The 25,221-nt window shown below is 29.9% G+C and overlaps 1 protein-coding gene across 2 annotated transcripts in view; it reads left to right on the forward strand.

The window, feature by feature from the left end:
* Positions 1 to 11,984, forward strand: part of LOC107169152 (early estrogen-induced gene 1 protein) — a 32,587-nt gene extending 20,603 nt beyond the window's left edge. The window contains exons 3-10 of one of the 2 annotated variants that reach the window (XM_015518804.2): positions 321 to 441; positions 518 to 711; positions 928 to 1,049; positions 2,523 to 2,766; positions 3,414 to 3,743; positions 8,848 to 9,113; positions 9,971 to 10,119; positions 10,193 to 11,984. In XM_015518804.2, the coding sequence (XP_015374290.1) occupies positions 321 to 441; positions 518 to 711; positions 928 to 1,049; positions 2,523 to 2,766; positions 3,414 to 3,743; positions 8,848 to 9,113; positions 9,971 to 10,089 (1,396 nt within the window). In that variant the 3' untranslated portion in view covers positions 10,090 to 10,119; positions 10,193 to 11,984. Of the gene's footprint in view, positions 1 to 320; positions 442 to 517; positions 712 to 927; positions 1,050 to 2,522; positions 2,767 to 3,413; positions 3,744 to 5,375; positions 5,553 to 8,847; positions 9,114 to 9,970; positions 10,120 to 10,192 lie in introns of both variants that reach the window. The other variant, XM_015518805.2, reaches the window with a different exon arrangement.
* The last annotated feature ends 13,237 nt before the right edge of the window (positions 11,985 to 25,221 follow it).

The following is a 25,221-nucleotide window of genomic DNA, read 5'->3' on the forward strand; positions in this document are numbered from 1 at the left end:
ATACATTCTATCTGCCAAATGACTAATGTTTACGATATCTTAAAATTAAAAAAACTACGTAATCATAATGTGTAACGACCTATGCTTAAACCGTAGAAGGTCCTGCTTACATACCTTTACGCTGTCATTTTATTTTATTTGATAATTATATAGGCCTGATGTGTCATAACATAATATTGTATATTTGAGCCATAATTGTGGTATGTGCAATATATTTCTTTACGGTATCTATTATCTGCCTATCTATAATAATCTATATATTATTAATTATAACCGATATTATTGTTTATACTAAGTCCCATGCGTGCGATGTGTTACAGAGAGGAGGTTCGAGATCACACGGTCCGGTGGGGTGCTAAATTCGAGTTCGTTTGCAAAATGAGTGCTAACGCGTCGACCGGAATATTGGACCCGTGTAACCTTCGGATATCTGTTCGCAAAGTATAATATACTCGTGGATGCGCGTGGAAACATCGTTTTGGTATTAAAAATTATATTAATCGTTCGTGTCTTATAGGAATTAAAAGGCGGTCGCAGCTTTCAAAAACTCGGTTTCACCGACGTTAATTTAGCTGAACTGGCTGGAGCTGGTTTGAGTTCGAGGCGTTGTCTGCTGGAAGGGTATGACACCCGGCATCATCGACAGGACAACTCGATGCTCCGGATATCCGTGTCCATGAACATGTTATCTGGAGACATATTATTCAAAGTGTAAGTAAAAATTACTTTTACCGTTTTATAAGTGTACACGTTTACAATATGATGTATCCTACTATATATTTTGTATGTCTTTAGTCAATTTATCAGTCATATAGTGTTCATTATTTTCGGATATTTAATGTAGGAATACAAGTTCAACTATTGGTCGACAACGTACTTATTTTATAAAAGGCAATTATTGAAAAAAATATTTTCTTTTTTCCGCAGGCCAACATCCGCTTTAAATCAAACACCTACCACCAACGGTGATATCCCGCAACGCGAAGATACCGAATACCCAAGCAGCGGATTCGGCAGTCTGCCGAATACACGATCATTGTTTCCATCAGGTATACTATATATACATCATGCTATTATGTGGCATACACAGATATATTTCGGGTATATGACCGCCATTGGATGACTTTAACCAATAATTATAAACTTATGCGTATGCGGCTATAAGTTTTAATCGATCTATATGCATATAAAATTACAAATATTTTTTTTTAAAGTAACTAAAATGAGTTTCCTCCAATCTTGGGTGTTTCACCATGATTTAGTTAATTTCAATTATTTATTTTTCAAACTACGAAAAGGTTGTTACAATATATTATAATAATGGAGCATGACATCATATGGATCCAAAATGTCTCAGTGGGAAGAAACTGATTTTATACTACGGATTTTTCAACATATTTTTATTTGTTTTCTACTACCTATAACAATGCGTTATTCTTGTTTAACGATTAAATGGCGTGGGTAGTTGAATGTTGATTTCGTGTTTTTTTTCTGCTTTTGAATGTTTAATTTGTGTACGAAAATAATATTATTTATACCTATATATTATATACATACCTATATAGTTAAATTCGACTTGTTGACCTACTTTAAAAATACCCTATAAACTCTAGTTACTACTTACTTTATATATTGAAATCCTAGTCGTCGCTTTTTTGTTCCACGCTCTGTTCAATATAGGTTTGTCTAGATTCTTAAAGACTAAAATAACTATGGAAAATGGGTGATCGTATTATTCACCGACATTATACAATAATGTTTGTTTAACCCAAGATATCCCTAATCTCATTATGATAATGGAATACTATTTATTTAACTATTTTTTTTTTTAAATGCATTTCGACTTTCACTGTAAGTATAAAATAGGAAACTACGTCGCGTATAATTATACTCTTAAAATATTTAGACTGTTTTTCTTTAATTGCGTTGCTACTTTTTACAATATGAAAACTATTTTTGTAGAGGACAAAACATAATAATGAATTACCATTTTCTTAATTTTTACGAAAAACCCGACAGTAAAATGTGACTAACAGTTTTTAGTATTTAATTTTATGTCGAGTTGAGTTGAAAATTGGTAAATATTAATGATTTTTCAGAACATAGAAAAACAATTAATTTCAATGCAATTATACGAATGTTTCGTATTTACAGAAAAAAAAATATTTGAAACCATGCAAATTTTTTTAATTGAATTTGTATAATAAATGGTTTCTGCAGTGTATCAAAAATCTTCATATGGGACGTAGAATTAAACGGTTTTTTCTATAAAATGCAATTTAATTATCATAATGATAATGAGTAGCCGAATAGTTACCTACATTATAATCATTTTATCACATAGTAATTACCTAAAATACATAATATTATGTACCACAGTGATCTTGCCGAATGAAGTGTGACGCATTGAAAAGCTTAAACCTGTGCTTATTGCTGGTTATCTGTGCTCGGGCCATATATAGTTGATCTGTGATATATTATAATGCACACTTAATGATACCGGATATAAAACATGTTTGTAGACATTCCATCCATAAGTGGTTTAGATAAACACGATGCTGTGTCCGAGTCGAATCAAAATCATTCGGAACAATTAGAAGACGATGCGATGGTGATGGTGCACGACAACGCTGCCGCGCCCACGGCCACTAACCACTTGACCGGCTCGAGTGGACATTCCCGTAACTCATCGAACACAAGCAAAGGCTCTAGTTCTCACAACTCTCATTCGAGGCACAGCAGTTCCGGTGACAGTGGACACGTCCGGTAATATAATAATTATTATTATACTGAATAAAATCAATATCCTTTGTACAGCGGTCGAATACCTATTGCGTTGAGCGATATAATATACGTACTATAGTGTACTACTATTATTATTATACCACGTACACTTCAGTTCGTATAAAGATAATTATTATGTATACGTTTGTATTATATAGCTTGGTGCAGCGTCATCACTTATTAGTTATTTGAATGAGTACATTTAAAAAGTATTCTCGCTGTCGAGTGAAATGTACCTATAAAACTTATATCGCTATCTATAGACTGTGGTCTCGCAAAAATTGATTCATTCTTTTTTCGTCCCATTCGGACAATATTCAAATTGTACAGGTGTTATATTATGCGGGTGAATAGGATCTGCATATAATTTTATCATTCTCCTCCGTCCGTTGTCCGCCTCAGAACAATTTTTTTTTCGTATCATATATTATAGTATCACAAGTAAACTATTGACAAAATAGTAATGTTATAGTACCTATATAAGTTTATTAAATTATTACCTATATATTATGTTTGAATGTGGACAACTTATATATTATATCACAGTAATTAATAATTAATACGTACCTACGTGAGTGAATGTCGAAATCGCGAAGTACCTATCTACTATTATGATATACCTACATCAGGTCACCGTCCTGGCCCGTGTGGTCACCTAATTTGTTGCCACCGCCGGCCACGCCGCCACCGGCCACGCCGCCACCGTCGCCGCCGCATGAACAGCACCCGCAGCAGCCTCCCACTACGCCATTGTGGAGCAGTCCTCGGTCCAGATTCTGGTCGCTCCGTCAGTCCAAACACCAGCAGCCGTCGCCTCAAGTTTGCACCCACCAGGACGCGTTCCGGACACCGGAAAACAAGCACGGTGGAGGGTTCCGGTTCCCGCCATGGTCTGGACCTTCACCCCGGACTAACTCGTCGCCTGGCTTATTGCCCCCGACCCCAGATTCCCCTAATAGGTAACGATCTTTCTGCCGTCACGAAATCTGCGAGCTACGCCACCCGCTGTCTTTTTCTTGAGATAACACGCTTCAGCCTTCACTTTAACTACCTCCGTATACTACCTCTCATCACCGTCGATACGAATCAACTTATAATATAGCATATATATTTTCACGTGGACTTGTGTTTATATATTCTTAATTCTAATTTTAATATCGTTTTATTGTATACCACTACCAAAGTAACACGGGATATGTGTTTCTGGCGTTTAAAGACATTCTTGTTTGCTCTGACGGATTTTGTTTTTAGTAACATGTTTATTTACAAATTTAAGTATCATCATATATATTATAATTATTGAACTATATTATAAATACACGCTTGAAATGTTTCTGATGATTACCCAACTAACAGTTCACAATAATCTGTTTAGTATATATATGGATGTACAAAACTATTGATTATTAACATTAAATCAATCGTGTATTATTCTTGAGTTCAGACGACCATATAATTGGTATTGAAGTAAACTGTTTTATGAGATACAGCCGCCGGCCGCCTCTTTTACTTCGCGGTGTTAACTAGACTTTAAATGTTCATAAATAATTAACAGTTTTTTCAGTACCTGATCAATATTTTGCATATTACAATAATATTTCAGAAGATAAAGATAGTAGTTGTATAAAAAAAACATCTAAAAGACACAAAATATGCTGCCCCTATAAATTCGAATATTTTTTGTATAATATGTTGGTATTAGAAGAAAATCTGTCTAAAGTCTAATAGATTAAACAATTTTATCGTTCCATAAATTAGGAGGTTTCTTAAATATGATTTCTGATTTTGTTTAGTATTAAACCGTTGTCAAATTTTAATTTAATCACTAACTTGTGCATCGTGTATGTTGTTGATTTCAACAAAATATAATATACAAGTTATGTTTAGTCGTCATATATTAGTGTAGCATAATATAATAATATATATTGTTATATTTTGTCTGCGTATGTGTTTGAATAAAAAAAAATGACATAAACATACACCGTTGAGCTTTAACTACATTATAACAATTAAAATGTAGGTACTATATATTAAGTTTTCCAATATATATAATATGGTATATATGTAATATGCGCACGTATGTGTAATGCATATCACTATATTAAATGATCGACGTCGAAGCGTATAACAAAAATATGACGAGTTTTTTTTAAATATGTGTACAGTATGAAATGTATTTAAAGAGTAGGTCTATCGCAATGAAAATCTCATAAATATGTTTGAATTTTTAATTTTTAATTATGAAAATTGTATTATAATAAGGTTTATATTCTATGCATCTGCGTAATATGCTAAAAATGTAAGAGCATTAATCTTAACCAAATTTAAAATGTAATTACATTACGATGGATTGACTCGACATATTTATTCCGTGCTGTATAATTTACTCTGTGCACAATGTGTTTAATTTATGCTTACAAACGATTTAAAAAACTAAGAGGAGTGAGTGTATTGGGAGGATTGTAAAGTTCTTTAGTTCTACAAGAGGTTTTGAGTTACGTACTTACGTTTTACTTTCTATATTATACACATAATATTAATGCACTTAGCTCTTGTACATTGTCTTGTTTGTGTGTGTTGTGCGTGTTCAGGGGAAGTTGTATGCACCACCGTAAACTGCTATTGGAAAGCACGACTTCGGGTGGTTGTGGTGCAATGCTGCCGGGTTTGCTCAACATGAACTCGCTTCAAAAGCTTCCGGAACTGGACAAATCGCTCAGTACTTCTGACACCTTAGTGTCATCTCCATTCAGGCGGCCAAGTCAAATGTTAGTCGGTTGGCGTTCGTTTTTGTGTTTGTGTATGCGTGTGGGCATTAGATGTCATTGAATATACTACTTGCAATCGTTTGTGTCGTTTTTACAGCTTGTTTCGCTGCTGAGTTAACATTTTCGAATTATCTTTGTTTCGAAAATGATAGTATTGCATGAATATTATTTTTAACCGTTTGGTTTTCTATCTGTCCGATGATTGAAAATAATACACAGGTACCTATATACATACAACAGTATTTACTTATAACGTGACTATAGTTTATATGTAACTTGCTTTGATTTTGAAAATAATATTTTGATATGTATATTGAAGAATTTTAAAAACTTCATTTCAATATAAAGGCCTGGATATGCTTTTTCTGTTTTAATTAGTTTTCAAGGTTATTTGTTGTTTTTAATGATGGCTAATTTTTAAATTTATAGTTAGATGCGAAATATTTCTCTAAAACTTTCGATGTATATCAAATTTAAATATTAAATGAATAGTCTCAGATGTGTTTTTGTTCTTGCCATTTTACATAACGGAAATGGTTTTTACCATTTTACTGCATTCATCAAAATCTTAAAAGCATACCCATTAATGTTAAAAAAAAACTTCAAAAACTATAAATTCAATATTCATACATCACAATTTTTTGAAAATTATTTTGCTGCTAATTTAGAAATAAAAAGTTAGGTTGTTATTAAAACTATATGAAAATATTGATTGTTTTTTTTATAATTTCAGCAATTGACTTAGGAAGTTTGTGTAGCCGTATAACTAGATCATCATGTAAATGTTAGGTAGAAGTACGAATACCGGTTAAACCTAGGAATTACCAGTAAATCTTAGGTTTCACCGATTACTGTTGGTAAATGTTCAAAATTTGCACTAAAATTCGGTTAAACATTGGAAACACAAAATTATTTGGTCAAATCCCGAATGATTTTTGTAGTTCGAACTTTTACAAACGGGATTTGATAAATCTTAAGGTAAACAATCAGTGTAAATATAAAAGTATGAAATTTGTTATTAATAATTATTATTGTTGAAGTATATTAGGTAGGTCCTACATTAATGATTGGTATACCTATTAGATACACACATTTATGTTATTGCTATATACCTATTACATGTAGCAAGTTACATTTTACTGCGATTGTCTTTAACCATGGTTATCACAATCTATTATTATTTTAGTATTGACTTAGGGAATTTTAATTTCACCTTTAATATAGCACAATCAATAAATTAGCTAAAAAGATACCTATGTGATAAAAGTTATTCCTACTTAATGTCGCAACTGTCTTTGACTGGTGAACAAGTATTAATAATGTATGATTGTTTGGAAAAATGTATGAATAATAGATGTAAGTGCCGATTCAAAAATGTGTTGTGTAACTCGAGATGCCACAGCTATAGTAGCTAAGCCTGCACAAACAAATAATTGAATTATAATAAAAATAATATACTATATAGTAATTAATGTACTTAGAGTGCCTTTAATATACTAACACTGCAGTAACATCTAATAATAATATATAACATTAATATAAATGTGTGTAGGTATGGTGTACCTAAGATACTTCAACAATTATAATTACGCGTCGGCTGTGGCTCAGCCGGACCGAGTTCGATCCTCGACCATCAGGCGGCATTTTTCTCCGGGCAAGTCACGGTGTCCAGAGAACAAGTGCCGCCATCCTCCACTCCGGGGCATGGCAGAAACCTACGGGTGCCCCAATAGAAATTCTGTCAAAACTCTCACCCACGTGTAAAACCAACCTACAGTTCCATAAGAACCTACAGTACTACCCCCTTCCCAATGGCCTTAGTTGCCATGGGATAATAAAAAAAAAAAATTATAATTATTAATATAAAAATTCCGAGGTTTGACCAAATAATTTTTTAATATTTTTTTTTTACTTTTTCCTGAGTTCTTTAAATTTAATTAAATCTGTTGGATCAACACGATTAATGAATTATAAAAAAATATTTTTTCACTAGTTGTTTCTACACAATCGTTACGGGATATCAGAAAATGTGTAAATATATATTATATGATGCTACTATCATGGCCCATAATAGATTTTAAGACGTGGTAGATATTGGTTAACATTCTTGTTATATAGAATTAATATCATTCGCAAAGCGCTTATTGTTTTTCATTGCATGAATTATTACTAATATTATTTTGCTTTTACGTTTTATATTCATACTTAATAATGTAGAGTTTTCGAAAATTATTAATGATACTAGGTATAATAGTATTGTATATCCGCTTCATCTCGCCTGCACTGCTTCATGTTTACGGGGCAAAGTTTTCGAAAATTATCGATTTTAATCATTTTACGCAGTCGTAAATTTACTAAAAATAAAAATAAAACATAAAGTAGTAACATTTATAATTCATGATGGTGCCGTTCCACTGTTTGTTCGCCGCTGTTAATAATAATAATAATAATATATAAATTGTTTCTCTCGCTTCTCGACGCAATAATTAAATTTCAGTTTAATATCTTAAGTATTATAGTGTGTTATATTTCAGCCACATCAAGTTTGTCATATTGGGGATAATAATAATATGGTGACATTTAATGATCTTTATACACGCACGTCTCGCTTTTAAGCACCCCCAGCTGATGCATACGCTCATATCACTTAATATTATCATTGTATATACTTACTTTATGTAGAGATATATTATGTGGCACCTTGCACCCTATGTATTGCGCTAATTATATACATATTTATTATGTATGGAGTGTTTTAAATTGTTTGCAACAAAAACTGATTTTTGTATGATGTGAGATTGAAGATACAGTGGCTGTGTAATTTGTGTTCATTTGCTACTAAGCCTTTCCACGAGGGTGTGGTATTCTGTCCTATATTTGCTGCAAAAGTCAGACAGTGATAATTTATTTTTGGAATTTTCCTTAATTCCATAACTTTAAATAAAACCTAAACTCATAAAAAGAAGTTATTTTCAACACAGATGTATAAAAATGTATGTTATTAAATAAGTATAATGTGATTTGTAACGTATAGCATAATCGTATGATATTTCAACATTTATTATTTTTTTTTGAAATTTCTTAATCGAAACTTTCTACTATAGTGCTATTTACTTTATTCACTGTGCATAAAACATTTAAAACTCTCTGTATATATTATACATGATATAAAAATTAAAAAATATGCTTGCATGCCTCATGCATATATTTAATTACGATGTATGTTCTACATACACTGTGCTCGTTCTTCATGGTATGTATTTCTGATCGATTTGTCTCTGCGTGTACCTTATAGTCTGACGTCTAGCGGCACGGCCATATCCACATCCCAAGCATCTCCCGTGCTCAGTGTTGTCGAGACCGGTTCGTTGGATCGCGGTAAAGCTGCGCTGGAGCGACGCAAAAAGTCGGCTACGACGGGTGGCAGTGTCACTGACGATAGCTGTGCTAAGGCCACCGGGCGTGTGGAGGTGACCAGGGTTAACCCGGATAGTCTCATTGACCAGCTGCTCAGGGCCACCAATCTAGATGATCATTCAGCTGACGAAGATAGCAAGCACAGTAAGTTTAATGTACTTATATATATTAACCATATCCCGTTATTCAATTATTGCCTTCATCATCGTTTTTGTTGTTGTTATTGTCGTCGTGACTTAGAAGAATTTCGAAAGGTACTTACGTTGAAAATATGTTACCTTACATTTAAACACCTACTAAGATATTAGATAGTATCATTTTTTATTTTTACTCAAAATACATGATATGAATCATATGATAAATAATTAAAAATATATATATTTACCTATTAAAAATTATACTACTAATATCTTAGTATTTAAAAATTTAATTTTGAATTCCTGCATGGTTTTTTATATGACTATAATTGTAAGTATGGTGTTTAAATCTGAATATTATATTATATTAAGCCTAATAACCATAAAAAATGAGGTTTTTAAATTTTTTAAATGTAATTTTTTTTGTATTATTTCTAATGTAACAGAGTGAATTTTTTTCACACTTTTAGCTTCAGACACATATTTTGAAATTTGAAAATTTAGCAAAATTAACTTAATCTGTTTCCATTTTATTGAAAATTTTGATTTTAAAAGATATTTAGTTTTTTATAAATACTTAAAGCGTGGAATGTTATAAGTTAACATTTTTTTACGTACCTTATATTTTATTTTTATTTGGATTTTGTAGTATTGGAGTACGTTAAGCTATTCACTAAAATTTATAAAAACCCAAATAAATTAATAACTAATGGAATACATACTATTCAATTTATGAATATACATTATACTAAAGTGTTTGCCCCTAAGTCTCTCAGTTAAACCAGTATACATTGTATGAAATTCAAATTCAAATAAAATAAATAAAAATATTTTATCTTATATGTTTATTTTTTGGTTTTATAGGATCAGGGCTACAGTTGTTCATCGCCAAAGATGGTACGACCACACTTGGCAGTCAGGACGTCAAGTGTCACATGTCTAACAGTCTATTTAAACAGGTGGTGATGGAAGATAATAGATAACGCCTAAAGTGTGTATATCTAAGATATTTAGTAAGTGAAATAAAATTAATAATATGACAATAATACTCTATAGTAATTCAAATTTTCATTTTTATTCTTACAGAATATTCACGAGCTTAACGCTTTTTTTATTTTATGAAAAAGCTTACTTTGACTGAACACCCTATACGTTTGGTTGTGGAGCTGCTTTCCATTCATCGTACGGAACATGCATTGCCACTAATAGTCATACTACAGATTTACTGTCATCAGAGCCCTTCGAAGATGTTATTATCTATTAGTCCGACCAACAAAGTTTTATACACACATCCAAATTATATAAAAATTAAATTTGTTTACAATATTAATATATATTAATTTATATATTATATAACCTATATTGTTAAATGCTGCTCTCCTTATATGATTGCATACATTACTAAATGAAACTGTGAAACTATCACTGTTAATTATATATTTTGGTATCTGAATTATGTTGATCCTTTGTAGCTTGTTATCAAGAACTCTTATATTTTTTATCTCCCCACGTATCATCGTGTCATGTTAAACAATAAACAGCAATGTATTCGAGATTAGACAGTCCTTCGTGTAATGAACGATTAAGTCACAAAACAATGTTCCTATAAAAGTCATAGATGTGTACAATGACATTAGTGTTGACATCTGTTATCAAGTATACATGTCATGAATATATTTAATTATATAAAAGTAAAATATATTATGATATCTGAACTGTTGTGCTTTCATTGCACACCGCAAATATTTCAATCGTTTTCACCAAATGGACTTTGCTATGGGACAATTAAGGCTCCCTATACAACTTTGTCAATTTAGAAACGATATTCATTTCATTGTCAAACATATTTATATTTATTTATTTATTTTCATTATTATAAACAACACCATTGATCTCTCTCAGATAAATTAACCTGTGAAACATGCAGTCACGTCATTAATTATGCACGGCATATTATATTATAATTTATAAGCATTATCTTGTATTATTAATTATTTATTGTTTTTTTTTTTTTTTTTTTAAATGATTTGAAAGTCGCTTTTTCATACTGAAAATAAAAAAATGATTTGGTCAATTTTATTGAAACAATTTAAAATTATTATTATTATTTTTTTTTTTTTTTGACAATTTTATTATATCTTTTTCTTGTGTTATTATTATTATTATTTTCTATTTGTTGAGCTCAAAATGGACTATACGACTTGAAATAATCACTGTTGTTATTTACTTATAATATACATTATTATTATTATTTTATTATATTTTTTGTCATCTTGAATTATTATAATTAATAGATATTTGTTTTATAATAACTATAGTTAGGTATCTAATCAATTTTGTATTGTTACATAACTATTATGTGCGCAACTAGTCATTCTCACATTAAATGCAATAAGTACGATAAAAGAAAGAGATGAATTGTTTGGTATTAATTTAATAAAAGATAAACTTTATTACATTTTTTTATGTAATTCAATACTAGTAAAGCAGACTTATTTTTTGTGGCGCATTATTATGTTTAATGTTTGTGCTTGTATTAAAGAATTTTTCATAAAGTTTAAATTTGACTATTTTTTAATTATATAATTTTGATAATCTTTGATCATGTTTTATTATTATTATTTGTACTCAAAATGTATATTACTATTGTGCTCATACGTTGCAAAAACGTGGTATAGTCATAATAATAATTATGAAATAATAATGTTCATTGTGTTAATACAACCAGTATACCTATGATATAATTGTTTTAAATCAGACCGAAATTAACAAAATTTGATATTATTGCAGTTTCCTTAATTATGATCATTTGTTCAATATCATAGTGTTGTGTATCTAATTGGTTTGAATGATTAAAAGTGTTATTTGTTTTTGGTAATTATTTTGTATTTTTAACATTTTCATTATTTATCACTTTACTCTATTGCATACACACTAGATGAGCAATGTGTTGAACACTGGTATAAATAATGAATAGTTAAATAGAAAAACAAATATCAAATTATAACCTTGTATTTATTCTAGCTTATCACCGTCATAACAGTGTAATCACTTTTATAAAGTAATACATAAGTAGTTAATCATCTTCAACAAGTGCCAACTGTTTAAAAAAAGTACATTCTACCATTTAATAGCTATGCCATTTAGTTATTTAAGATAAAAATATTTTATCATTGAATTTTTATTGGAAATAAAAATATAAACTGTAGAAATTGCTCTGATGTATAGTAGGTTTTGAATGTATCTTGCCATTCGATTAGGTAATTGATGGATGTGCTAAATTTCAATTAAAATATGATAAATCAAAACACTTATACTTATTCTTTCTATTTTTTATTAAACTTATTGAAATAGTTGATTCAACGATTTTTCGCTAAAAACATTGTATATAATATTATTCAACATATTATAATACATTATATTGTTATACATCATTGTTATTAACTTATTATCTAATACTAACATACAATTGAACATTGTGAATATGTTCATGGTATCAATAGTTTACAATTACTTAAGTTATTTTATATATTTTGCACATTTTATTGTATAAAGGAAATAATGATGATAAGTTTCAAATTTATACCAATACTATTTTTCAAATTTCAACATCTTTAGAGGAAAAATTGTAATTTTTCGTTTAAATAAACTGTTTTGTGAAAATTAGAGCTACATATTTCAAAGTAATAAATAAATTGTGCCAATTGTGCCAATGTAATCTTGGTATTGCTGTTAGATTAACTTAAATTATGAGAAGAACCTTGTGAATATTTTTAATCTTAAGATTTTAAGTTTAAAATATGAAATCCTTAGTTTAAACAACTAAATAATTTTTATGATTTTGTTAAAATTTGTTTTAAAAAATACGTGAATCTACTTTTGATATTTTTAATTTACATAAGTAAACTTAATGAGAAACTTGTGTTACATTTTCAAGTTTTTTGACTTAACATATAACTTTATATGATCTTTTAAGAAAAATAAAAATATCAAGGTGCGTTGTCAAAATGTTTTCCAAATTTTATAGTGCTTGAGAAATGATAATTAACTATAAAGGTATAGTAGTTAAATATTTCACTTCCAGTATTATTTCATAAAAAAATGTATAGTGTAACTTTTGTAAAATTAACTATTAAGCTTAAAATATATTAAGTAAACAATTACTAATTGTTTTAGATCTGTAGATCAAAAGTTTTGTATCAAGATTACAATTTTGAATTGGTTTTATACTTCTAACTAAAGACTAGGAATTAGTAATTACAAATAAAAAGTTCACACGGAAAATCGGTTGGTCGCTTATATACTCAAGTTCTATTAGTACAACATTTATTTTATTCTATGTTCATTGTTCAAAGATCGCCGGTAGACCACTCAGGTATTATTTATGGCAGCTATTTATGTATATTTTATTTCACCAGTATAGCAGAATATAGGTATGTAGTTATAAATATTATACATTATTGTTGGAAAAGTAGTTTTTGTTAACAAATAGTTTAAAATTAAAAATATATATTTTTAATCATAAAAAGTAAATTTGTAAATGTGTATAACTCACCTACAATACTAGGAAATACACTTAAGATTATATCACATGTCTTCTAAGTTGAAAAATTATAAATTTATAAAATCTTCGGTTTTTACTTAGCACTTGATAATCTACCAGAACTAATATTTATATATATTTAATATATATTGGCTACGCATACGTAAGAAGGCACAAAATTAGGTTATTGTGGTTATGTTGCTAAACAGTGATGGAGGGTGCCTAAAGTCTGAGTAGATTGACGCTTATATTCAATAAAAGATAGTTCATTGAATTCGGTCAGTCAATAAACAATGATGAGTAAAAATCAATTCGTAAACTCTGAAAGTTTTAAATCAAAAATTAAATATTATAATTTAATAATCGTTGACGGTGTCGGAGCCAACGTCGTTTTAGTGGCAAACATTTGCGCTTTACAGGATAAAACGATTGCGCTTCGATGTCTCGTAGAATAGTTGGATTTTGGTCGTTCTATTCTTCGTTTGAAAGATGAGGATTGCGAATCGAATGTGACTCGTTAAAAAAAATCTTGAGACCAACGTGACCTGAAGAATTGATAATACCTATGTCAATATATTTTATGTCTAGGCCTAAGACCACCTAATTCGTGGTAATCAATTCACAATTGACATTTTTACTCTGTATTTTATATCCTGGTTTTATATACTCGCGCAATTATTGTTTTGCCACTAATCACTAATAATTCATAAAAAAAACTGATTAGGTATACGAACGAGCAGTAATAAACAAAATCATAAGCTCATTAGCATGGTATTAGAAAAGTTCCAAGCATTATAATTATTTATTTGGATAGTTGCAATTTTTAATTAGAAAAATAATATTTAATTTAATATCCACGATGCCTACCGATATGCATATCATTTCAAACTCAAACTGAAGATGAATAATGATATACATTTTGCAATTTTAGGAATTTTTTGTATGGTTTTAGACATTTTTATAGTTATTACTTATTACCTATACCTATCTAACAGTATGCTATGATAAAAAATAAAATGAAAAATTTCTATCACACTAAAATTTTAATTATTGGTCAAGAAAATGTATTCATTTTAACCAAAATTGTTATACATCTGTATAAAATATTAACTGCAGTCAACACGATGAATGTATTACGAGAGTAAGCAATTAGGTTAATACTTAGTACCAACAAAAGTGACGAGTTATCCAATTTAGTTACATTAACGTTTTGACTTGATTGTCTTGATTTGAATTCTAACTCATTGTCCAGCTTTACTCATACATAGATATAGAATATTAGAATCTAAAGCACTAACAGAATCAGTAGTTGGATAAACTTTTTTTAATTGTGTGTATTCATTTGATAAAAAGTAAATTATAGTTATTTTTTTGGTCTACCGAATTTTTGACCAAAACACGTTCCTTGTGGCTTACATAAGATATTCGTACGGTTTTAGTTATTATAAAATATATGCTTATGATCAATCATCATAAATATAAAAGTGTATAATATTTGGTAAGTAAATTATATCTTGTTAAATAATATTGTGTGAATCTTTTATTTAAATGATTTAATTAGCCACCAATGTTTGGAAAATCTGAAATACATTATACACTTTATAGTCTATATCAAGGGTGGTCAACTTTAAAAAACTAGGGATCGACCTCTCAGGTTTTTAAGGTTGTCGCAATCGACTATAAAAAAAAATTTTTTTTCTGAAAAAAATTCAAAAATTTAAAAAAATGCCAAATGGTGTCGCGATCGACTCTAATTCACCTCGAGATCGACCAGTCTATCGCGAATCGACATGTTGGCCAACCCTGGTCTATATTATTATTTCTGATATTTCATTGTTTTGTCAAAAGAAAGTTTCCCTAATTTGTTCGCATACCGGTTAGGTATATAATCGTAGAAAATCTGGGCGGCGCACGGGATAGGCAATTAAGAGGCATTTGTGTGTAGAATGCATATTATAGTATGGGCTATAACCTAACCAAACCATGAACTTCAAACTCAATGTTCTGTCAATTAATATTACGTATTAAAGTCTGATTTTTACAACATATAATGTCGTTTTACTTAATACCAACATCAACCGTATTCTTTAATATTTTAATATTATGTGAAAATTGTGTTTTCTTTCTTCTCATAAATTTGTTTTTTTTTTTGGCGTTGTGGTTTATGTTATATTGATGAGGTAGATTTTGTATGTAGATAGAATCACTAACACATAACGAAGTCTTTAAATAAATTATTATACTTGTGTTGTTTGTTAATAAAGCTATTTTATGTATAAAAATATATTTTTCGATTTTCCGTATTACACTTATAGATTAGTTTTAAAAATCAGACATTAGCAATCAAAAAACACATTTTGGAAGAGAACTTAAACCTGCAGAGACAACATACAAATTAGTGATGAAACAATAAGAAATAATATTTATTTAATATTGATGCGAGAAAAGTTCAAAGTTATTTTTGAAAGGTTATATTTTACCAGATGGTACTAAACTGATACGAATTTATGAATCACGAAATTGTGTACGATAATATATATTTTATATCAATTTCGGATAGAAATACGTTAGGGACTTTCATAAACTATACCAATATTAAATATACTTTTGAATTCACTTTGGCGTTTAATAAAATCTAAAATAAAACAGGTAAATCAGAGGGTTTAAAACTACATAAATAAATGTGGGTGAGGTGGGTACCTACTTCCACAATATTTATGTTTACATCCTAACTTAATCGCCATAAAAGATTCTATAATTTAATGTTATTACATTATTTGCATATGAGGAAAAAATAAAAATTCTTTACACGCAGTTTAATAATATTTTAGTAAAATCCTGTAATCACTAAAAGTGTTAAAATAGCATAGGTATACGTATTATACAGACGAATTATAAGGAAACTTCTGAATATATTACTCTGTATATTATGTACATTGCAACATCTTAAGAAATTGAACAAAGGTTATACTCCATGTAGGATTGTAATTTAAAAAGCTAGGCAATTGCTCGACCTCCCAGAAGATGTGAAAAAAGAAAGAAAAAAAGTAAAATAAATTTATAAAAAATCAACGATGTACGGTTTCTATTAAAAAGTATTTTAAAGAAAAGACTTATTAAGAAATAATATTAATTTTTAATTTATTTGTAGGTTTAAAATTATTACAATCCTTGTAAGTTGTACCTAACGAACATAACATTTTTAATTGAATATCAGTAATTCGTTTTTGTTAATAAGTTTTGATTTTCAAGAAAATATTTAAAATAGTAATTATTAACTTCAATACGGATACGACATCCAATCGGCGATCTACCACACTAAAATGTATTATTGTATTCTTCCAAATATAAATAAAATATAGTATAGGTACTATATCTATTAACGGGCTTTGTCACATTAAATACAGTTAAGGTTGACTTACGGTTGACTACCTCCCCCCCAAATCTCAATCGTTTTTTTGCGAATATATGGACTTTAACCCAAACACATTATTACGGCAATATCATAATATTACAATTTATTGATTTTCATTTTAAATGTACTTTATATATTATTATGTTTTATACTAGCTGTGCCACCAGGGCCAGACTTTTTTTGTAAACATATAAATTTGTTAAAAATGAATGGGCCATATTTCTATTATTTATACACAAGGTACTACTATTATTATAATATTATTATATAACCAATGTTTTGTTAGATAAACAAAAACAATTTTGCTTCCTCGATAATTTGCAAATTATATCCTGCAGTAAAATGTTCAATTTTTATAGCTAAGGGTTGAAAATTTAAAACAAGGATTTTTATTAGTGACTTATAATGTAACTCAAAAGTCTTAAAATATAAAACCATAGTGTTTAGGTTTTTAACCCGTCAATCGGTTAGCAGTACATAATTATGATTAAGTTATTTATTAATAGACCGTAGATTAGTTACTGACTTACTGTAAATAGTTACGATTGTTTATATTCATATTTTACGATGTTACTATTTAAAATGAATTTATATTAGTCAGTATTAAAAAGAACAATAATCAACGATTACGGAACAATAGATCCGTACAAGACAATATTAAAACATTGGTAGTTACCAAACTAAAAAGTTACAAATTCCATGTACAGATTTAAAAATAAATCTATTCACGGAATTATAGTTTATTGTGTTGTATTAAATAATTTTTGTTAATGCACACGACGCTCGTAGAGTAAACTTTCCCAACTTTTTTCAACAATTTTTTTAATTCAATTTTAGACAAAATTAAAATATCTGATATTTAAACAATTTTATTATGATTTGAAAATATTATTAATTGTTGGTACTGTAAACTTTTTAAGAATATTATTATATTTTATATTTTTATGTATACAATGCTACTTACTATAGACAAAAACACATTAGGAAGTAATGTGTTTGTATACGCATATAGTTTGAACTCGATACCGATGAGTACAACGCATTGCATTGAATTATGTGTTTAATATTAACTTATTTGTTATTATTTTCGACAACTCAATTAATTTTTCCAAGATAAATTTTCATTAAACAGACTTTTTATGTAGCACGGTGATTGTTCTATTCTGTAGTCTTTCCAAATACTTTAGATTCACGCCAATAACCTGCACAATCGATAACGCGCCTGATTCGATTTCACTGGTCTTAACAATAATTACGTTTGACCGACTCTAAGTTATTGCTGAAAAAGAACTTAATAATCCTATAGAATCTAACGCACGATAACTGTTTCCATAGAGTTATTATATAACCAGCATATGTTGTAGGTAAGTTAATTTTTTTGACGTCCACGAATTCGCGTAAAGATGATGTTTTCTTCAGACAAATTGATACTCAACATATTCCAGATAGTTTTAATTTTCCTTGGGTTAATTTTGCCGTGATTTCAACCGGTAATTACTTTTAAACCCCGGTAGCTACCACAGTCGATAACGGTTCTGCTCTGAAAGTATAAGAACGCCACCTTCTGAACTGAAATATTATTGGAATTATTGTTTGTTATTATTTGTAATATCTGTCGACAATAATAATTATTATGTGCCATTGATATCCGTTTTTATCTCTTCTTTAGTATCTATACATTTTTGTAGCTTTTAAAGATGTAAAGGTACATTCTAAAAATATACAAAATGTTTATTTTTTATCTTGGATTATTATATAACTTAATGTCGATTAAATTTATATGACACACTTTGATTATTTCTTGACATTTTTTTGTTTGAAAATGGTTAGAATGTTTTTGCTATTTGCATATTGTCACTAAACTGATTATTTATGTCACAAAGTATTAGGTACAATCAAATAATTTATGTCCGTACGTAAAATTATGGTGACGAATGCGACGGTATAATGTACTAATATTATTTAAGTTTTCTCAGCGGATAATAGGTATACAGGTATACTATAAAAATTATTATTATGTGTACGGAATAATCCATAGCCTCATTAGTGCGACATAATTATAAGAATATTAACTGATGTATTCGTCTCTATAATCTTATTCTTATTCTTATTATTTTAATTAAGACTAGCGTTACTAATGGTTTGACTGAATAATAATTAAGTACAATATAATATAGGAGGCTGTGTATGAATGGAATAGATTATGGTATGTGCAAGATACTTGTCTTGGATGCTTTCTACCAAAACGTGGTTAGTATTTTATGCTATACATACCATAAAATTATCATGTATCACGAATTATCATCAAACTATATTTAATGCATATATGCATCTTATGCTTTTTGATTATAAATTAAAGTATGGAAAAAACATGAAATGCAAAATGAAACAAAAATGCTATACATTTCTAATAGCAGAAGTTGTTGGTGGTAAATTAGTGCATTAATAAAAACATAAGATATTATGTTAGATATTGACTGAAATTACATTATACATAAATCTAAGAAAATAAAAATTACGTTAAAATTTGACAATGATGGATTGCTATTAACATCAACAATAAAAAATTATGTTATACTTATAAACGACTATACAATTATGTTATGTGTACCTATACCATCCATTTAACATGCATACATTTTTGTGGTCAGTAAATAGTAAACGAAATGAATATAGTTATACAGTAGGTATACTTGAATCAAATTATTAAAATATGATATTATAGGAAAAATAAACGATAAGTGTACATTTTGATTTAATCAATTTTTGTCAAATAGTAGGGCATTCTTATAGTTAGTAATAACCAACACTCAATGATTATCTCGATATATATAGGTATTGTTGATAGATGCCGTCATTGTTCAAAAACTACGATATTATTATACTGGTCGAAAAAAGGTTATAAGAAAAAATGATGTTTTTTTAAATTTAAAATTGTCGGTATCTTATCATTTTTTCTTGTTCATCGTTAATTGTTTGTTGTTTTCGAAAAGACTTATTAATGTTACTTATTAATAATATACTATAATAAACCATAATAAACCATAATATGTATTAATTATACCTGGGGACTATTATTTTCTAATATTGTCACGCGCATGCAGTCCTCACTGTAGCACAAATCCAACAGAATACTTGGTATAATTTCTAAAAGGGGGTGCTGGAATCTCACATGCAATCAAAGCTTATCTAGAATAGTAATAAAAAGTGACAAAGACAATAAACTGTTTAAAAGGATTGATTATATGGTTATAACTTTATAATTTTATCTAAGTTCTTTCATTATCATCAATTTCGAATACATTGAATTACAAAATATAATATAGGTATTTAATTTTTAATAATAATATATATATACTATTGTCCATTCATTATGTTTTTACGATAAATACTATACCTACAACTGTTGTTGCTGCAATTGACGATAAGTAATAAAAAAAAAAAAATTCTAAAAATTTTTTTATAGCAATAAAGTAAATCGTAGTTTTGTTAGGTTTTCAGACTTGTAGTATTTTTAAGAAAATGCACAAACGCACAAAAACGTGCATGTACACACACACACACACACACACACACACACTCGCAAACAACCAAGGACAACCAAATATATAAAATAAAGATCATATTTATTCGTTTAGTTTAGTCGACAAAATCCATACCTTAGATCTCTTCATCCGACGATAACACCTACCCACACTTTGTCTCCGATGGAAGACGATCACCGCCGCGTTCCAAGACACAAACTGCAGCAGTGACCTCTCTTAAACATTTCAACGCCTAAGTTGTGCTGGTATTTTGTCGGAATTTAAACTTGTGCGTTATTTTTTGAGATCTAACCAAAAGGATTACATACGTACACACACACACACATGCACATAAAGTATATTATATGTACTCACGATATACATATATATATATATATGTGTGTGTGTTTGTGTATATAAATACGCGAAAAGGTATCAAAACACTTTGAAACGTCGTACAATAACGTTTATGGGAATAACGTTTCGTCGTGCGTTTAAAGGCTTACAATAATTCTTGGCGAGAGGAAAAAAAATCATATATATAAAAGAAATGGCCTAAGAACACCGACGACGACCACACAGCCATCGCCTCCCGGTCACTTGCTCTCATTCCGTCTCTCACTTTCTCACTCGCAATCTCTCTCGAAGAAAACGGGCGCGGAATTGATCAATACTTATTACGGATTACACGGCCGCTGTTTTTTCTCATTTTGTGCTCTACTGCTGTGTGTAATGTGTATGTGTTTTTATGATCAGCCACCCCTTATACATGTATGAATGTATGTTTGTGTGTGTGTGTGTGTGTGTGCGCAAGTAGTTTTTCTTTTTTTTACTCCCGGACCACCGCGCCCCCGGACAGCCGGAGGGGTCCCTCCGCCGCAACCACCACACCCGGGGGCTAAAACCCACAGAAAAAAAAACAGCTCTCTCCGTCTTTCCCCGTCAGCACTCACCCTCCTGTCATCTATATATGTATGTATATATATATATATATAATATATATACATGTGAAAGACGACGACAAAACACCCTAAACGACCGTGCGGTACCGCCACCGACGATATTTTTTAATGTTATTTCTTTCATTCTTTGTGTGTATATATATTATATATATATATATGTGTGTGTACATATAGCGTGTATATATATGACGTGAGAGCGACGGGGCTAAAAAGAAAGCCTGAGCACCCCGAGGGCTTTGCATCTTTAGATCGGCGACACGTAGAGCGAGAGAGAAAGTATATATATTATTTCCTTTTTGGAAATTTTTAATTTGGTTTTAAAGATGACGTCATGTAATGATTTCCGTTCGCTCGTTCGCGGTCGCGTTTATATCAATGCTGCAAAAATAAAAGAGGAAAAAATCGGGTTTTTTTTCTTTCAAAAACATTCCCTGCGCGGAGGGTGAAAAAAAAATAATGCACCACTTATAAAAGTTTCAATTAGTTAGTTTTGGTACAGTTTTAAGGTTTTCAGTAGCATAAAAACTTAAGCATTATTAAATAAAGCAACGCCACGTTAATTATAAATTCTTTAGTACTACCGCAAGTTGTAATTTTCAAACTTTTTTTTATAATTTGTTGTAATGTATTTATTCATTTTTGTTTTTTCAAAACGGTTAGAATATTTGTACAGAATTTAAAATAAAATGCTTCATTTTTTGCATTAATCAGTATTACCCACTGTGAATGATGGAAAAGTTTAGCATTAAAATATTTATTTGTTTATAATATCTTAAATATAATGTATACATATTTATGTGTATTAATATCGTAGTTTTTTACTTATAAATAATAAGTTGGCTTGCGTCGTCAAAAATTAAAAACTCATAATTATTAAGACCTATACTATATTGTTTTAGTTAAACGCTTCATATATATTGGTCATCATATACATGATGTTTTTAATATTGAACGAGCGAGAAAATATTGTGTGTTTTCAAAATGAGAAATAAGTTTGTGACTCAGTAAACGTTTTATACTGAAGAAACAATATATTTTTTATTTACCTACTTATTATAGTGGATTGAATGCAATGATGTTATTTTCTCGGTCGTATATAGAAGTAATGTTACAGTTAGGTTCATTAATTTTTAAAGTTTGCTATTCGCCCAACATTAGTTAAGTGCACATTATACCCTAATGTGAAATTTGTTATTGATCGGTGCGGAAAACAGTATAATTCGATTACATTTGGTTCGTTGAGCTTTTATATCATTATATCTGGGCCTTAATGGGTTTATTTTTTGGCTCTGAGAAAAAAATAAAATGCCAAAACTAGATTTAATTTGTATTATTTTATCATGGAAAACTTTTAGAATACGTAGTATTCCCTGAAATAATAATTTCGAAAACTCAATTCTTTAATAAAAAAATAAAAATCGATAGGAAATATTATTATTGAATGAGTTGAGATATTACATGTATTGTAAATTGTAATATATAATCTTTGTTTTATTGAACAACCGTAATAATCCGAATTACTACAAAATACATCTGTTAGGTAGTAACATATGGTCATAACCATTTAAAATATTGAAACAACAGTTTTAACTATATTTAGTTTAGTAAAAAGAGGATCTTAATATGATGTGCACAAACAGGAGGGGATAAAAATGCAAATTGCGCATTTTTTTCATAAAATGTCTTCTATGTTTTGGTTTGATAAAAATAAAACAAATGCACCATTATGTTCTGTTTTAAATCTATTATATTGAGTGAACATTTTGTATTTTTTTGTGCTTTTTAAAATACATTTTTTTCGTGGTCCAACAATTGACTGACTACCGAGGAAAAATTAATGACAGTAATATACTTTATTATAAAGAACAGATATTGATAACGAAAAGGTAGTCTTAACATGACACAATGTATTGTTGTTTGTTCAAATAACAAATCACGAGACATGGACTTTATATAGTCCTAATTTAATCGTGTTAATAAGAAATTTCAAACATTCGTAATTTCCCATCATGATTAAAAAAGAAAAGTTGAGTAAAAAAAATGTCATTATCTGTTGTTTATATACTCGTATTATCTAAATCTTATCGCCAGCTAGTATATAGGTAAATAACGTATATTTTATAATATATTGGGGTCCATATAGATATACCTACACCAGTTATTAAAGCCAATAACTATAGTTCTGGTATAACGATTTAAATGATCTGCGAACATTTCATTACCATCAAAATACGTGACATCAACTGAAGTACTAAATTGAGCAGCTGAAATAACGCGTGATAAATTTAGTGTGAATTTTTTAGGCACTTCATATCATCTATTTCGTAACCCAAGATTTGGACGACACTGTGTGATGATCAATAGTCGGTTTGCATATCGAAATCGAACGACGGCAAATCGTATTTTCATTTTTCAACGTGTCTTGTGTTCGACCGTCCTGCTTATCATTCAACTTGGCTGCAATGAATTACTGCATTATCTCGAATTATTTCTTTTATCGTTTCGGGCACAAATATCCGTCGACTGCACATCACGACACGTACATGGATCGTATCAATTGATGGCAGTTTCAACTATTAAGACAGTCGTCTGCGGTCTGTAGACCCAATAAATGTTTTTATTGTATAAATTATAATTATTATTATAATTGTTTACGACACACGTGTTATGCGACATTACTATGTATGCAGGTGAAAAACGAAAAAAATCGTCGCTTAGTCTGATGCACACACGTGTATAAAAAAAACTGTTTAAAAAACCGGCTTGAGTCGACACTTTGAGAACCCTTGCTGGTTAAAAAACGAAAAAAACTGTGCGCGTGGGGTAGAGGTAAGAGAGTGAAAAAAATGTACACCCCGTCCGACCGGGACCTCTGCTGCAGTTGCGTGGGGTTGCGGCCCGGAACACGTGGCACGCGCGCTGAGGGGTGCGCGACGTATATACATTTTTTTATGTTTTTAAATCGCCCTCGGTGTACGGTGCGCAAGTATATGTATATATATGCATGCGGAACCCACGGGCCGGGCTAACCCCACCGGTCAGACGGACGGGGGCGCGAAGGACTGGCTCCTCCGCCAGTTCCTATTTTATTTTTTTCATTAGTCCCTCCCGCACCCCCTCACCGACGGGCGCGCACACAAAGGGGTTAATACCGTATACCCCGGGCCCGAGGGTCTCGGGCTGGAAGCCGCTCCTTGGCAGCATAATAATAATAATAATAATATAATACACGACGACGGCACGGCACGATGCACATCATATTAACCACGTCATATATATATATATATATATGGTAAAATATTGTATTGTTTAGATATACTGCAATGCTATACACCGCGATACGCATCCGTACAAGTTACGTAGCATTATAATTATTGCAAGTTGTATACGTCGTGCTCAAAACAACCGTGTGCAGAACGATTTTACAAACAAAAGGTTCATTATATCTGAGTAAGTATTAGTTATTATACTTTGAATAACAGGGTCTCCAACACGACTTGTTTTATCTGAGGTCCACGAACGTATTTTAAGCATTCCTATACCGTTTTTTTTTTTTAAACACAATTTCATTCGTTTTTACCAAAAATGATGTCTGCTAACTAAAAAAATCGAAGACCGCCGAGGTATACATGCCATACAGTGCAGTTATCGTTCACGGTAAATTATTATTG

The sequence above is a fragment of the Diuraphis noxia genome, unplaced genomic scaffold (assembly GCF_037042655.1).
Source record: "Diuraphis noxia isolate RWA-SAM2 unplaced genomic scaffold, SU_Dnox_SAM2 contig0002, whole genome shotgun sequence".
In the NCBI taxonomy this organism is placed as follows: Eukaryota; Metazoa; Arthropoda; class Insecta; order Hemiptera; family Aphididae; genus Diuraphis; species Diuraphis noxia.